At 44.6% G+C, this 16,067-nt stretch overlaps 1 protein-coding gene across 5 annotated transcripts in view; it reads right to left on the bottom strand.

Annotated features, from left to right (window-relative positions):
• BTBD9 (BTB domain containing 9) overlaps positions 1-16,067 on the bottom strand; it is a 435,326-nt gene that overhangs the window by 88,804 nt on the left and 330,455 nt on the right. The window contains exon 9 of one of the 5 annotated variants that reach the window (XM_070074119.1): positions 29-11,124. The exons of 3 other annotated variants lie outside the window; for them this stretch is intronic. In XM_070074119.1, the coding sequence (XP_069930220.1) occupies positions 11,091-11,124 (34 nt within the window). In that variant the 3' untranslated portion in view covers positions 29-11,090. Of the gene's footprint in view, positions 1-28; positions 11,125-13,888; positions 14,019-16,067 lie in introns of those variants that run through there. One more of the 5 variants, XM_070074117.1, reaches the window with a different exon arrangement.

The following is a 16,067-nucleotide window of genomic DNA, read 5'->3' as shown; positions in this document are numbered from 1 at the left end:
AGAGAAAAACACAAGACTGCTGTAAATGTTTTTTCTCCCTCTCTTTTTAAAAGATTTATTTATTTGCAAGTCAGAGTTACAGAGAGAGAGAGAAGGAGAGGCAGAGAGAGAGGTCTTCCATCAGTTGTTTCATTCCCCAATTGCTGCAATGGCCAGAGCTGGGCCAATCCAAAGCCAGGAGCCAGGAGCTTCCTCTAGGTCTTTCCATCTGAATGCAGGAGCCTAACGACTTGGGTCATCCCCCACTGCTTTCCCAGGCCATAGCAGAGAGCTGGATCAGAAGAGGAGCAGCCAGGACACAAACCAGCGCCCATATGGGATGCTGGCACTGAAGGCGGCAACGTTAATGCTATACCACAGCTCTGGCCCCTGTTAATGTTCTAACTCGCTATAGGCCCAGAGGGGTGTCCATGTCTACTCTATCCCTCCCACCTGCTTCCTTTGCTCCACCACACTTCCCACAAGTGCAGGAAGAAAGTAATCCCAACAAAAATCTGAGAACAGATGGAGCCAGTATGCACTGAGAACTTGTCTCTCTAGTTTATTTCACAAGTTATCCAATCCCAGACGGCCTCTGTCTCCCTTTACACTGGTGTAAGAGGAGAAGTCCTCAAACCCTCCTCTCCTGATTCTTCCAGCTCCCATCTCCAGCTGTCTGGGCTGACTGAAAGGTAACATCTTTGAGACCACTGCTTGAAGGGAATCTGCCTTAGGTTCCTTCTCATTCTCAGCATCATTTTATAGCTTTGGTAAGATTACCTGATTTGGACATACATTCATCCCTCAGTATCTGTGGGAGGTTTGTTTTGAGGGATATCAGAATTCACGGATACTAAAATCCCTTACAAGAGGAGTCTTCAAAAAGTAGAAAATGCATAATTATAAAAAATTATGTATGGATTTCAAAAATTTTTGCAACAAAACAAATTCATCTTTTAACCTCATTTATCCACAGATTGTCTAAACTACCCTCATATAAATGATGTAGTATTTTTTTAAGCTTTATTTATTTATTTGAAAGTCAGGGTTACAGAGAGAGAGGGAAAGACAGAGATCTTCCATCTGCTGGTTCCCTCCCCAGATGGATGCAATGGCCAGGGCTGGGCCAGGCCAAAGCCAGAAGTCAGGAACCAGGAGCCTCCTGCAGGTTTCCCATGTGGGGCCCAAGGATCTGGGCCATCTTCCGCTGTTTTTCCCAGGCCATTAGCAGGGAGCTGGGTAGGAAATGCAGCATCCAGGACACTAACTGGTGCCTATATGGGATGCTGGCACCATAATGCCAGCCCCTAAATGCTGTAGTATTCATAAATAACCAATGCACATCCTCCTCTGTACTTTAAGTCATGTCTAGATTACTTATGATACCTAATAAGCAATGTAAATGCTATGTAAACAGTTGTTATACCTTACTGTTTAAGGAATAATAACAAGAAAGAAAAGTCTGTGCACACTCAGTATGAACAAAATAATTTTTTAAATACTTTCAAGCTGTGCTTGGTTGAATCCAGGGATGTGTAACCCAAAGATTAACAGGGCCAACTATACAGGTAAACTTCTATTCACTAGTAAAGTTTTCTTATTCAGTATTTATAAATTTATTAATCTGGTACTATTGTTCTTATTCCCCTTTTCTGGCCAGACAAGAACCCAAGCATTGACTAAACTATTCCATTTACATAAAGCTCAAAGCAGACAAAATGTATCTATTGGTGACAGAAATCGGAGGAGTGGTTACTTCTGGGGGAAGTATTGAATGAGACAGGGTATGAGGGAACCTTCTAGAATGCTGGAAATGTGCTATTTGATCTGAGTAGTAGTAATACAGGTATAGATTCATATAAATATTCTCATGTGTGATCATATATATGATATGTGCATTCGATATCTTGCTTCTCAAATTTAAAAAATAAGAATTGAAATACTAAGAATCTGAGCACTGCATATCAGGATTAGCATTTTGCTTCTGATGGTATGACATGGGAGACAGATCATTGTTTTCTATTATTTCAGCCTTAAAACTATTTCCCATGCAAAATATGTATTAGTGTTTTACAGTTGGTCGTGTGCATTTGCTTCCTCCACAGCTAGAATATATACTGAGCTCCTTGAAGGCAGTGCCTATGTCAAACTGACTTTTCTACATCCAAGACTTGGCAGTGTCTCACACACAGCTTATCCTCAGTCAATGTCTGCTGAGCAAACACATTCCCTGTGACAACACCAATCATAATGATCACTGTAGCCAACATTTCTTTAATGCTCACTGTGTACCAGGCCCTGTGCTATGTGCTCTATACAATTATCTCATTAAATCCTTCTGAATACCGTAACAAACACCATTATTCTTATCAAAATATAGTTGATAAAAGTGAGGCTGAAAGCTATTAAGTCACTTGCTTAAACTCATACAGATAGTGAGTGGTGGATACAGGGCTCCAATCTGTTATCTAGACCCAGAACCCATTTTGTAATCCTGTTACCAAATGTTTCCTTTTTCCTTGTTTATGTAGCTGCATCATGATTTAAAACCTATAACCTATCACTCTAAAAAGTAGTTGAATCATCATTTTCCCTTAATCTGGAAATTACAACCAATAAAAATCCCTTGTACCAGTCAAGTACAGTGTTACCTATAAAGCTATTACTGAGAATTTGGGTTGTCCCTGTGTTCCCCTCTTTTCTTTACCCATTGTTCTTATTTTAAGATTTATTTATTGGAAAGGCAGAGCAACCGAGAGAGAGGGAGAAAGAGGGAGGGAAAGATCTTATATCCTGTGGTTCACTTCCCAGATGGCTGCAACAGCCAAGTCTGGGCCAGGCTGAATCCAAGAGCCAGGAACTCGATCCACGTCTCCCATGTGGGTGGCAGGGACTCAAGTACTTTGGTCATCATCCACTGCCTTCCCACACCAGCAAGAATTTGGATCAAAAGCAAAGGAGTCAGGACTCAAAGCACTATTCCAAATAGCACTCCAATATGGGATGCTGGTATCCCAAGCACTGCTACAACCAAAACACCATCCCCTGTTCGTCGTTTTCAATTGTAATTCTGTCCACCGTGAATGATTAAACCCATACTACCCAATAATTTTTATCTCTTCTTTTAAGTAGAGAAAACTATTTAAAGGTTTTGCAAAGCATAAACAGATCACATCACTGATTCCTTCTAGTCCACCTAAGCACATTACCACTCAAGCTATCCTGATTCAATCAGAAGGGATCCTGCCCTACTGTTCTTTTTTTTTTTTTTTTAAATTTTTTAACTTTTATTTAGTAAATATAATTTTCCAAAGTACAGTTTATGGATTACAATGGCTTTTCCTTCCCCCAAAAACTTCCCTCCCATTCACACCCCTCACATTTCCCGCTCCCTCTCCCATTCCATTCACATCAAGATTCATTTTCTTTTTTTTTTCTTTTTTTCTTTCTTTTTTTTTTTTTTGACAGGCAGAGTGGACAGTGAGAGAGAAACAGAGAGAAAGGTCTTCCTTTGCCGTTGGTTCACCCTCCAATGGCCACCACGGCCGGCACGCCACGCTGATCCGAAGGCAGGAGCCAGGTACTTATCCTGGTCTCCCATGGGGTGCAGGGCCCAAGCACTTGGGCCATCCTCCACTGCACTCCCTGGCCACAGCAGAGAGCTGGCCTGGAAGAGGGGCAACCGGGACAGAATCCGATGCCCTGACCGGGACTAGAACTGGGGGTGCCGGCGCCACAAGGCGGAGGATTAGCCTAGTGAGCCGCGGCGCCGGCCCAAGATTCATTTTCAATTATCCTTATATACAGAGGATCAATTTAGTATATATTAAGTAAAGATTTCATCTGTTTGCACCCACACAGAACATAAAGTATAAAATACTGTTTCAGTACTAGTTATAGCATTAATTCACATTGGACAACATATTAAGGACAGAGATCCCACATGAGGAGGAAGTACACAGTGACCCTGTTGTTGACTTAACAATTTAACACTCTGGTTTATGGCGTCAGTAATCACCCCAGGCTCTAGTCATGAGTTGCCAAGGCTATGGAAGCCTTTTGAGTTCACTGACTTCGCTCTTATTCAGACAAGGTCACAGTCAAAGTGGAAGTTCCCTCCTCCCTTCAGAGAAAGGTACCTCCTTCTTTGATGGCCCTGTTCTTTCTACTGGGATCTCACTCGCAGAGATCTTTCATTTAGGTCCTCTTTTTCTTTTTTTTGCCAGAGTGTCTTGGCTTTCCATGCCTAAAATACTCTCATGGGCTCTTCAGCTGGATCCGAATGCCTTAAGGGATGATTCTGAGGCCAGAATGCTGTTTAGGACATCTGCCATTCTATGAGTCTGCTGTGTATCCCACTTCCCATGTTGGCTTGTTCTCTCCTTTTTAATTCTATCAGTTAGTATTAGCAGACACTAGTCTTGTTTATGTGATCCCTTTGACTCTTAGACCTATCAGTGTGATCAACTGTGAACTGAAATTGATCACTTGGACTAGTGAGATCTGCCCTACTGTTCTTAAGTGTCCAATAATTCTACTCCTAGATTAAACCAACCTGCCTGACAAGAAAATGAATCATTTCTATATTAGTCATTTCTTTGAATATGCAGATAGCCAGTATTAATTTATATTTGAGTAACTTCTAAAAAATGTATTTTTTGCTGCCATTTTGTGTGGCTTTCATTTAGAAAGATCCTAGATCTTTCTTTTGAAAAAAAGATTCTAGTCCAAACACATGGGCTCTGTACATGGAGTATGTTCCATACATGCACTGGGCTGAAATTCCTAACTCTGCCTGCACAGATTAATACCAGGAAAACATTTCAAATTAATCATTCTCTTCATTGAACAGCTGTGGTAATGGGTTTGTTGGGAGGCAACGTTGAGACTTCCAGAATGAGATTTTGGATTACTAATGGAGACACAGGTTTACCATAACTCCCAGCCTTAGACAATCACAAGTCAGTGTTCTACAGAGGAGCCAAATGAAAACAATCAGTCCTTTTGGGACAGAACCTAATCAGATTTCAAGATATGTCACCTTGAGAATATGGGATATGGAGAAGATACAGAAGGAGGACCATTTATGAGTACCATAAACGCTGCAGTAGAGATTCCTGGAGTGAAAGTTGACTCAGGGAATGTTTAAAGTTGTTTACACCAGGCCCTATGGGTGGCTTGTCCTATAAAGTCCTCCACTTTGTTTCAAGGCAAATCATTATTTTAAGATGCAGATCATCTGTAATTCCAGTAATTCTGCAAACATATATACACAGTACTTACTGTTCAAGACTTGCTTCTTTTACTTAATCTATTATAAATATATTTTGAATTATGCAATATTCTTCTATATCATATGTACTGACTTTATAGTATTTCATTGTATGATTGTCCCACAACTTATTTAATCAGACTCTTACTAATGCTTATGTATGGCATTGATAACATCTCACTGTTACTAAATTCTATAAGGAACATTCTTAGCTAAATCTATTGTTACTGCCTTTGAAAGTTTCTGTAAGCAAAACACCTGGAGCAGGGCATACAAACATTTTAAAGTATTGATGTGTCTTACAAAGTAGTTGTATACTTCTCTTCCCTCCACCCCACATGGAAATCTAAACCAATTAGTTCACTACTAGCAGTATATAGTAGATTCTTGTTTATACACAATATCACCAATACTAAAAATACTACCAACTAGATAGATGAAATATATCTTATTAATTTGATGTTTTTTACTTATCACTGAATGGGAACTTCTTTCCCATTTTTGACTTATATTTATCCTTTTGTTAATAACTAAGTGTCCTCCCTATCTAAAGGATATTAATCTACTACTGCCTATCATAGTCTGCATGCTGAAGACATTAATTTTTATCAGCCTAGTCTATCGATCTTTACCTCAATCATTTCTTCTGGCCTAAATTCTTTTTTCTGAACAGCAGCCAAGTGTACATGCTGGCTGAGACATCTTTCTGTTCCTTGATTAAGGGTCCCTAGGGGCTGAAATGTGGGGTCATGGTGACTTCTGAGTGGGAAGGGAAGACAGACAGAGCTCAGATTATCAAGCCTAGGGCTCGGACACAAGCACATTGTGGAGTTTTTAAGCCCGGATTCTAATTGACATGCCAGAATGCATATTTGCTTGGAATTTAGGCTTAATCAGGAATGAAAATCCCTTCACTAATTTGACCAAAAAAAGCAACTTAGAGACACTAAAGTAAAAACTGGCTTAATCTCTTTTATATCATAGAGAGGAATTCTGTTCTAATAAGGCGCAAATGAAAAAACCTACCAATTCCCTCTACTTCTTCCCCCGCCTGCAAAGTCTGTTCTTAAGTCTTTCCACTTGCAATCTATCTGGGAATTTTTGCACAGCGAGCTCAGCCAGGACAGACACTCCCTCTGACCTTAACTGAGATGAGCTCCTGAAACATACCCAGCACATCCACACCTCCACCCATACATCAGAAGCCATTTTCAAAAGAGGTTGAATACAGGGAGCCACTGGCCAAGACGTATTGATGCAGATCAGGGCTGTGTTTAGCTGTTGCCACAAACCTCTCTCCCTAATGAGCACTGCATGAAATGCCCAGTGACATTAAATGCTGGCTTCTCCATCTTCTCTTATTCTCATTGTGGAGTCTCCCTAAAAGCCGTGAAGTGTTGGATTTTTTAAAATTGATTAGCAGATGTGATTTTGCTTACATCTTCCATAAACGCTCTGGCTGGCTGCATACCATTGATTACCAGGGGTTTGGTTTACAGCAACTAATTGCACTCCTTGCTGGTGTTTTCATACGAAATTCAATAGCGAATATGTTTTCAAAACTCTTGTCTTTGCGGCTTGAGTCAGAAGTGACTCCAGGCAAACCCAGTGGACTGAGCTTTCCCTTCTTTAAAATAATTGCTCTCTCATCAGTCTATGAAGAAAGTTTCCAAATTGTAGCTTTCTAATTGGAAAGACTGCATTATGCATGCGATGACAAACTATGTTGTGCTGAATGGCATTTTTTCCATCCTTCTTAAGGGATTAATTCTGTGCCAGATTGTGAACAATGGTTGAAGAATAACAGTGGAGAGCAAAAGCTTCTCCACTGAATTGGTACCTTTTAGGCCAGGGGCAAGTGCCTGTTTGGCCTACTTCTAACTGTCCAACATGTGGGAAATGCCACTTGAAGGCCTAGCCTCACACTGTTGCTGCTGCTAAAACTGTTCTCATTTGGGTGAAAACAACCAACCCAGGGAAGATGGACTGCCAGGACACGCGTGAGATTGTAATAACTTGTCATTGAATCCCTTCTAAACCTCTCAAAGCCAAAGATATTCTTGACCTCAAAAATTCATACAGACTAGTCTGAGTTAAAGATCTTTTACTGGGGCTGGCGCTGTGGCATCGTAGGCTAAGCCTCCGCCTGCAGCACCAGCATCCCATATGGGCACTGGTTTGTAGCCCGGCTGTTCCTCTTCCAATCCAGCTCTCAACTATAGGCTGGGAAAGCAGTAGAAGATGTCCCAAATCCCTGGGCCCCTTCACTAGTGTGGGAGACCTGGAAGAAGCTCCAGGCTCTTGACTTCAGATAGGCCCAGCTCTGGCTGGTGCAGCCATTTGGAGAGTGAACCAGTGGATGGAAGACCCCCCCTCCCCCCCCCCGTAACTCTACTTCTCAAGTAAATAAGTAAATCTTAAAAAGAAACCCTTTACCTGCTTCGGAAATAATAATCTTCTATTCAACAATTAAAAAAATATTTATTGAGTACTAAGCAACACCACCATGAAGTTACTTAGCTGTATTTCTGCTTTATCCCTTATGACACCTTGGTGGTTTCTCTGAGCCCTTCCAATCCTAACGTGCAGCACATGTACAGTATGTATGTTGTATACCAGTCCTCTCCCTGAGAATTCTTTCCAGCCCAATCTCAAAATGTACATGGCGGGCTCCTGAGCTCAGCTGGTCCTGCAGCTGTGACTGTATCTTAGGAAGCCACACAATCTACGGTGAGCTAAACAAAATTCCTTTCTCAGAAACTGAGACTTATGTGAGATTCTAGCTTAATTGGTCCCATTCATTTAAAATTAGATGATTAAAGATGCACGTATTCTGGGGTGACCCTCTTTCACCACAGGCACAAAGAAGCAATGAAACTCACCCTCAGTGAGAAGCAGAGGAATCAGAGACTGGCCTACAGAGGGCCGCCCTGGCTCCTGGCGGACTCCATGTTCCCGGGAGGGTCATCAGCGTTTCTATTCCTTGAGAAACCTCCCAATCATGTAAATAAAGGCACCATTTGGAGCTTGTGCCCCCCTTTTTTTTTGACTTCTGTTACTTGGAACACATGGGGCCTATGATAAGATAGCAGGGTAGACAGAAAAGGTATTCAACAGAAAGGATGACTATGCTTCAAAATGCTTGTGGAATTAAGAGGTAAGTTTATTTTGGTGCAAAAAAATTTTGAAATCCAGGCATAGTTTTTTCACAATACACATTTTCCAGGAACTTTTTGAAGATCCTTTGTATGCACAGATTTAAAAATCTCTGTGTACCAAAATAAACTTGTCTTTTAATTCCACTTTTCATGAACTTCTGATGTTCCCCCACAGATATTACAGTGATAAGAATGGCAATGCAACGACGGTGTGATGGCTACAGGACCTGAGAGACTAGATAAAGAGAACAAAGATGGTGGGAAAGCGCTTTCCACTCAAGTAAAAGACTCCTCGTAGAAGTGGAGGGCGCAGGGCTGCAGTGTGGGGTGGCGAGGCGAAGCAGTCTCAGGTGCAGCAGGCTGGGCGGAGTTAGCAGAGTTGCAGGCAGCATGCCTTGCAAAGTCGGGACAGCTGACACAGTCAAAGTCTCCTCAGCAGCAGCACGAGGGGAGCAGGGTGGGCGGCGACAAGGAGGGCTCAGGGTAGGGTCAAGGAAGAAAGGCCAGGAGGAGTCCTGACCGTTTCTCGGCTGCTAACCAGGGGAAGGCTAACTTCCATGATAGGGGACCAGAGGTCATGAGCCAGAGGAACAGATGCCGCAGACACGAAGCTGGGGTCACCAAGGGAACCTTCAGTGCCCTCAACCCATTTACACCTGTCCACTTCCCACTCTTCTGGGTGACAAGCGGAGAGACAGACAACCCACTAGGGGCGCTGTTCCAGTCTTCTCTGTTGAGAGGCAGGAGGGCGCCAGTGACAGCGGCCAGGGGGCATTAACACAGCTGCAGAGCAGCAACTTCACTGGCGAGAACCCGGACTCTCCCAAAGATGAGAGGCCTCCCTACTGTCGGCTGGCACGGGGCGCAGCTTCGTCCTCAGCTGGGGACAAGTCCAGCTGAGAGGAGCCGCTGGAGGACTGCAAGTCCAAAATGAGATTCTCGGCAGGAGCCCGCAGCCAAGTACTCCCTTTTCTCACAAGTGTGTGAAGCAGCCCCGGCGGCTGCCCTGCAGATCCCAGACACGACAACTCCTGAGGAGCCGCCACCGCGGGGGCCCTGCCTCTAAGTGGGCAAAGGGGACAGCAGTCCTCCTGCAACAGCAGGAGGGGGAAATACAGAGGAAATGGGTCCCCGGGAAACGCGGCAGGCAGAGGATGTCAGAGCGGCCGCGCGCTGTCTGCTCTTGTTCAATCTCTCAAAGCTGGGACTCCAGGAGGGGAGGAAACAAAGGCGCTGGTTAACAGTATTCTTTTGCAGCTGGCTGTCTGGCTTGCGTTGTTCCTGTGTTGAGTCACTGAAGCCCCGTGATTTAAAAAAATAAAAATAGAGCCGGCGCCGTGGCTCAATAGGCTAATCCTCCACCTTGCGGCGCCGGCACACCGGGTTCTAGTCCCGGTCGGGGCGCCGGATTCTGTCCCGGTTGCCCCTCTTCCAGGCCAGCTCTCTGCTATGGCCAGGGAGTGCAGTGGAGGATGGCCCAGGTGCTTGGGCCCTGCACCCCATGGGAGACCAGGAAAAGCACCTGGATCCTGGCTCCTGCCATCGGATCAGCGCGGTGCGCCGGCTGCAGCGGCGGCCATTGGAGGGTGAACCAACGGCAAAGGAAGACCTTTCTCTCTCTCTCTCTCACTGTCCACTCTGCCTGTCAAAAAAAAAAAAAAAAAGAAGCAAGGAGGTGGCAAAGTGCAGATCTGGGCTCCACTGTGCTGGCTCACTGAGGCGTGAGATCAGGGTGGGAGGGGAGGCGCTGCCCCACGGGCTCTTCCAGCAGGCACAGTATCATGCAGGTGCACTGTCTGCCCGTGGAGGAAACGCCTACAGGATCTCACTGTGCAAACTGGGTGAGGCAAAGCTTTCTGAAACTTTGAGACAATACAAAACCACCAGCTTTAACAGCTACCTGAGGCTATCATTTTACTCCTTCTAGGGATTAAGTTTTGAATCACGGGTTCTAGGTGGCAACATACAAGTTAGCAATACTACCAAACAGCATGGCTACAGCTGCAATATGCCAGAGAGCCTGAATGTGGAATGAATGGTGAACAACTAATCATCATCCTACCTCATATTCACACAGACCTCAACAGTTGCAAAATAATTTTGCATAAATTATCACATTAAAAAATTTATAATCAGCACATTTCCTGCTTTCAATGCAAATCTATTTTTCTAAATCCCTTGGTTAATTTTCCAACATGAACAAAACATTGCCCAAGCAATCTTTTATAGATTATTTGATCACTTGGTAAACTCTTATTTAACAACCTATGCTTTGGCCCCAGCTTGTGATCTAAATTTCATATTACATAGACCAATAGGATAAAAATTCTTTCATCTTATGCTTTCAATGTGGATATATGAGAAAATTTTGTCTAGGCCAAAGAGCCCTTGAGAAGAAGAACAGCTTTCTTATATTTTTGAAGGTGACTCTTTCCAATACTGTCCCTTCTTTAAGAAAGATACTGCCATCAGAAATATCAGGAACTGTTCGGATGGTCTTATGATATTTCAAAAGTGAAGTCTCATTATGTTGGAGATCTTTCGGGCAGCGACACGGTAAGCAGGTACGCGGCTTTCATAGCTCTTTGCCGGTGTTTAAATCTGGCATCATCAATTCCTCTCTGTAGCAAGGCCATCTGCCTTGATCCCAGCAGTTTCCTCGTCATGACGCGGCTTCACAATCAGTGGCTCACGGGCAGGAGCAGAAAAGGGTACCTAAGAAGCAGAAATGATGAGGTGCTGCCCAGACCACGGGGCTTAGCTCCCTGGGTATCAAGTCCGGCTCACTTTCAGCTTCATTTGCTAGGAAGACTATTAGAGGCTGTTGTAATTTAAAAGGCCAGAATGCCTTTCTCCTGTTAACAGCACACTTGCGTGGGCTCTGCTGATCCCTGTGCTCCATCCTGAGTGACAAGAGGAGCCGGGCATGTTACAGAGCTCACTAATCTACAAGTTGAATGTTACAGAGTTTTTGTTTTTTTAAAGATTTATTTATTCATTTGAAATGCAGAGTGACAGAAAGGAAGGTGGGGAAAAGAGGGAGGGAGATAGGGAGAGAGGGAAGGAGGGAGAGGGAGAGGGAGAGAGAGAGGGAGAAAGTCTACTTGCTGTTTCAAATGGCTGCAGCCAGGGCTGGCCTAGGCTTAAGCTAGGAGAAGCCAGGAGCCAACAACTCCATTGAGTCTCTCACATGGATGGCAGAGGCCCAATCACCTGAGCCATCACCTGCTGGTTCTCAGGTACGTAAGCAGAGAGCTGGATGAAATTCGGAGTGGCAAGGATGCACAGGAGATCACTGACAAGGGAAGCAGGTGTCCCAAGTGGCAGCTTAACCCACTGCGCCACAATGCCCTCCTCAGGGTTTGACTTCTTGGATCTTCTCTGAAGTACATGACTCCTGCAGAAGAAAACTCCAGCATGGGTGGGCGTTCAGCCAACAGGCTGGGGGGCAGAGTCTACTGGTTCCAGGTTCCCTGCATAACAACATGTGATGGCTCCCCCCTTCAATCTTCAGGACCAAGTCCTTTCAGGAGAAACCACCTGACCTTGCTTCTGCAGGGCAGGGACCAGCACGGGTCATGGTCTCAGTATTTCTCATGGTCCCCAGCACAGCACCTTACAGATCACAAGCTCCGTTTAGTCCGACTAAAGGAAACACGAGGAGCAGGACAAGTGAAGATGATGGAAGGAGAGAGGGAACTGCAGATAAATCACCCTTCCCACAAAAGCCAAGTAGCTCAACCTGGCATAGCCTCTTTAACACTTCACAGACTGCATTGCATCTCAGTCCAAGGCTTCCACTTCCAGCCCCCACACCTCATATAGGAAATAATTTATGAAAAGCACTAACTCCGACTGCTATTTCACGTCACAGTTTCTTCTTCTGCCCCTCCTCTGACCACATGCTAATATGTGCCCACATGCGCACAGCCTACAAAGCACCAAGCAGCAGGGCCAAAGAGAAATTTAATAAGCTCCACGGCTCCTTTCTATTCCCTTGGGTCAGGTTTTCATAGGCATCTGTGTCTGTGGAAGAACTCACAATTTAGCTACAGGCAGATCTTTGTATTCTCTCAACCTGGTGCTAAAGGGAGAGAAAGGAAGGGCAAAACAAGGTGGGAAGGCTGAACTCTGAATATTACAGGCCAGAGAACATTCCAGCAGGGATGAACTACAAGGCAAACCTGTTCCTATTCAATCATGTCATCTCTTTATTTTTGCTCTCACCAAATCTCTTCTCTGGTCTCTCTTAAAACAGCCAGTACTGTTCTCCCCTCCAACCTCTTTCTCTTTCTTGTCAGCCTGGCCTTTTGACCCGCATCAGATCTGGGTTTCCACCTCTGCTCCAGTTTTGAGTCATCTTCTTTTCCCCACAGGACACAATCTACAAAGTCCTGAGCTCTTGCTGAAAATGGTTTTATAACATTTGCCCATCTAATTCAGACCCTCACTCTCCTTTCAGCGGTACCCCCTGTGTGAGTGTTGCTTCTTTGGGTTCTCTTTCTCCCATTGCTTTCCCCAATCTGGTATTCATTCTGTGCAAGGAAATCCACTCTATCAGTCATCTCCTTAAAGCTTAAATTTCCTGCCATAGTCCCTCTCTGATGACCTTCTTTCATGAAATTTTTTGTGAAGGCTTTCACATGGAAACAACTACCCCCTAAAACACAAAAATAAAACATAATATTAACTACAGAGACACTTACACTAAGTAGACACTTACACTAAGTATTCTGTTTGTAGGCGGAGGTGTCTGATGAATCATGATCTTCCATGTGGTATGCGACTTACCATTTTTAAAAAAACAACATTAATGAGAATAACAGCAACATCTTCTCTGCCAGTATATGAAGGTGAAAAATCCAACTATACGTTCTTATAAACAAAAAATAATTAATCAATTTGGTATGTAACTGTGTGGTAAATCTTTTGAAGAATGGGAAGAAGCCAGGGGAAAAAAAGCAATATTTTGGGTAATTTTTTTGTAACAGCTAGAGGAAAAAATGGCTAATTACATTTTTCAATGGAATTCTTTTGATCACTGGCCACTCAGTAGTTTTCTTGATCCAGGTCTTCAAAGCTGGTATTACAAATTTTAATTCAAACGTTTTCAGCTGAACATTAATAACTCTAACTTTCCTAACTGCTACACAGCCATAATTAAATCAAGCTGGCATGGGTTGCAGGACGAAAGGCTAAGAGGGTAGTTGCCTCTGTTTCCCCTAGAGTCACCTGTACTCCTCTCCCCGGAGCGGGAGGCCCCAGCAAAGGCTCCACTGAGGAGGTCCCCCCACTGCGGCAAAGGTGTGCGCATGCAGTGCAGCTGCTGTCCCATAACCTGTAGAGGAGCTGCCCCTCCCTCCCACGTGTGTTTGGCTGAAGGATCCTCAGACAAGAGCGAAGCATTCCCTCTTTGGAATGTATTCTGTGAGAGCTGCCCGTTGAGAAATAACCCTCCCAGATGCCGACATTAATATTCACCAGAGTGTACTGGGCGCAGGGGCCAGTCTCCAAGCCACGTCCACTAATCCTCCAAAACGCATTCCAGGCAAGCCAGCAGGTAAGCTCCTCCACAGAAAGGAGGCTTTCCAGGGGCGGATATTGGCTGCCTGAAAGAAGGAGATCTGAGTGAAGGAGTCACAGAGGAACGACTCACTCCCATCTAAGGCCTTGCTGCAGCCAGCCCTTGCCACCCTGACTCAAACACAGCATGGGGCTTCATTAGAACACAGTATTCTGGGAATTAAACTCTTTTGTTCTGCTGGCTCGCCCTTCCTCATCAGTAACAAACACTTATCTCCCCTATGCCCTATCACCTATCTGCTGGACCCCTTTTTTCTGTCTTGTTATTTGGCTGATAGGACCTACATGGCTTCTTGAGAACACAGCCTTGGTACTATGCAGGCACCCATGCACAGGTGCAGGCACATGCCCGCACCTGCCTCTGAACCACTGCCCTGATTCACATGTGGAGAGTCATAGAAAAGATTAGGAACATTCACAAGCCAGGGAAAGTCCAAGGTGGGTGATTTCTCCGGTGTCTCAGGATTTGTCCACTCTGGCACTGAATCCCCAAGAGCCAACCCTGAGATAATGCTGAGGGCACATGAGGACCCAGCTAAGACAGCTTGTCTAAGTCACACACGAGACTGTTCAATCAACGTCTAGGGATCAGGGCCTGGGAAACATCCCCGAGGTAGGAGCTGGCGCTGAGCTCTGTGCAGTCTGTACCTTGACAGCCTGGGGGCTTATGGGAACTAGGGGGCTCCTAGGAGGGCCAGGTAGAGGGAGCCTGAGCAGGTAAGGAGAGACCCACGAGGCTTCAGGTTACCTTCTCTACTATGTGGACGCTGGAAGGGCTCCACGACTCCCCTTACACCCCTGCTGGACACTAGGATACTCGGAGGCAGTGCAGAGTAACGGGACAGCATCACCAGCAGGCGGGAGGCGGCCGCCCCAGTTCTGCCTCTGTCTTGCTCTGCCACTGCACCCTCTCAGATCCGTGACAGGGGAAGAGACGGAGATGCTTTTAATTTAGATGATTTGTAGTTCCATTTTTTATCCCTTTTAATTACAAAGCGATACATATATAGTGTGTATATATATATATATATGTAATACAAAAAAGGATTATATTGATTGCAAAAAATGTAAACCAATATTTTTTTTTGTAAACCAATATTTTAAAAAGTATTTAGTAGCGAAACCTCTTTTACAAATAACATGTTGGAAGAACCTCACTATTCATCAGGGATAAAAGCAGAACCCCTCCTGAGGTCAGAGCCTGATCTGGGAGGACTTCCTGTGAGCCCTCCTCCTCTTCCTCCTCCTCCGGCAGCCCACAAGGCTCATCTCCCCACAACACACAGCAGGAAACACCACTGGGCCACTGGATGTATCCTGTCTACAAAGCAAGCACTGATTTTCCATATTCATCTTTTAATATCAGGCTTGTAAGTATTGCTATTCACATTTTTTGGGGGAAACTGTATAAGGCAAAAGACTTTTGTAACTCTTCACCTCTACCTACAAAGATCATAGATGTTAGGGAGAGAGGCAGGTAACTACATTAAGCGTTAGTAACCTATGGCCCATGGATGCTGGTTTGTGTAAATAAAAGTTGCACTGGCACACAGCCACACTCACCAGGCACAGCACAGTGGCTGCAACAGTGTTCATATGGCCTGCAAAGCCTGAAGCATCTCCTACCTGTGCCTTCATGGAAAAACTTGGCTGACCTCAGGCAGAGGCAGAAAACAGCTGCTCTTACTGAGCAGTAAAGAGTTATGGCACCAAGGTAAGTGCAGTTGAAACTAGGCTGAGCTTAGCGTAGAAATGTCTAAAATCTCTTTCTCCTGTTGGGTATTTCAATAGAAGTTCATGTAGTGAATTCCACATGGAGTTTTTACATTCTGCATGGTCACAATCCCATCTTCATTACTGTAACAAGTGTACTGACAATTCTTGGCTTGCCTTTTGCCCCAAATTTCTGGTGTATCTCCAAAGAGTGAAAGAATTAGAAAGGAAATGGAACAAAAATAAATTAAAAAACTCCAACTAACTGAAGAGCTGAAGTGGGCGCTTGGCCCAGCAGTCAGGATGCCTACATGCCTGCTGAGGTGGATCCTGCGAAGCCAGTAGTGAGGGATCAAGTAACC

Source organism: Oryctolagus cuniculus, chromosome 5 (genome assembly GCF_964237555.1).
Source record: "Oryctolagus cuniculus chromosome 5, mOryCun1.1, whole genome shotgun sequence".
Taxonomy (NCBI): Eukaryota; Metazoa; Chordata; class Mammalia; order Lagomorpha; family Leporidae; genus Oryctolagus; species Oryctolagus cuniculus.
Note: the sequence above shows the minus strand (reverse complement) of the source record. Positions and strands in the feature narration are given on the sequence as shown.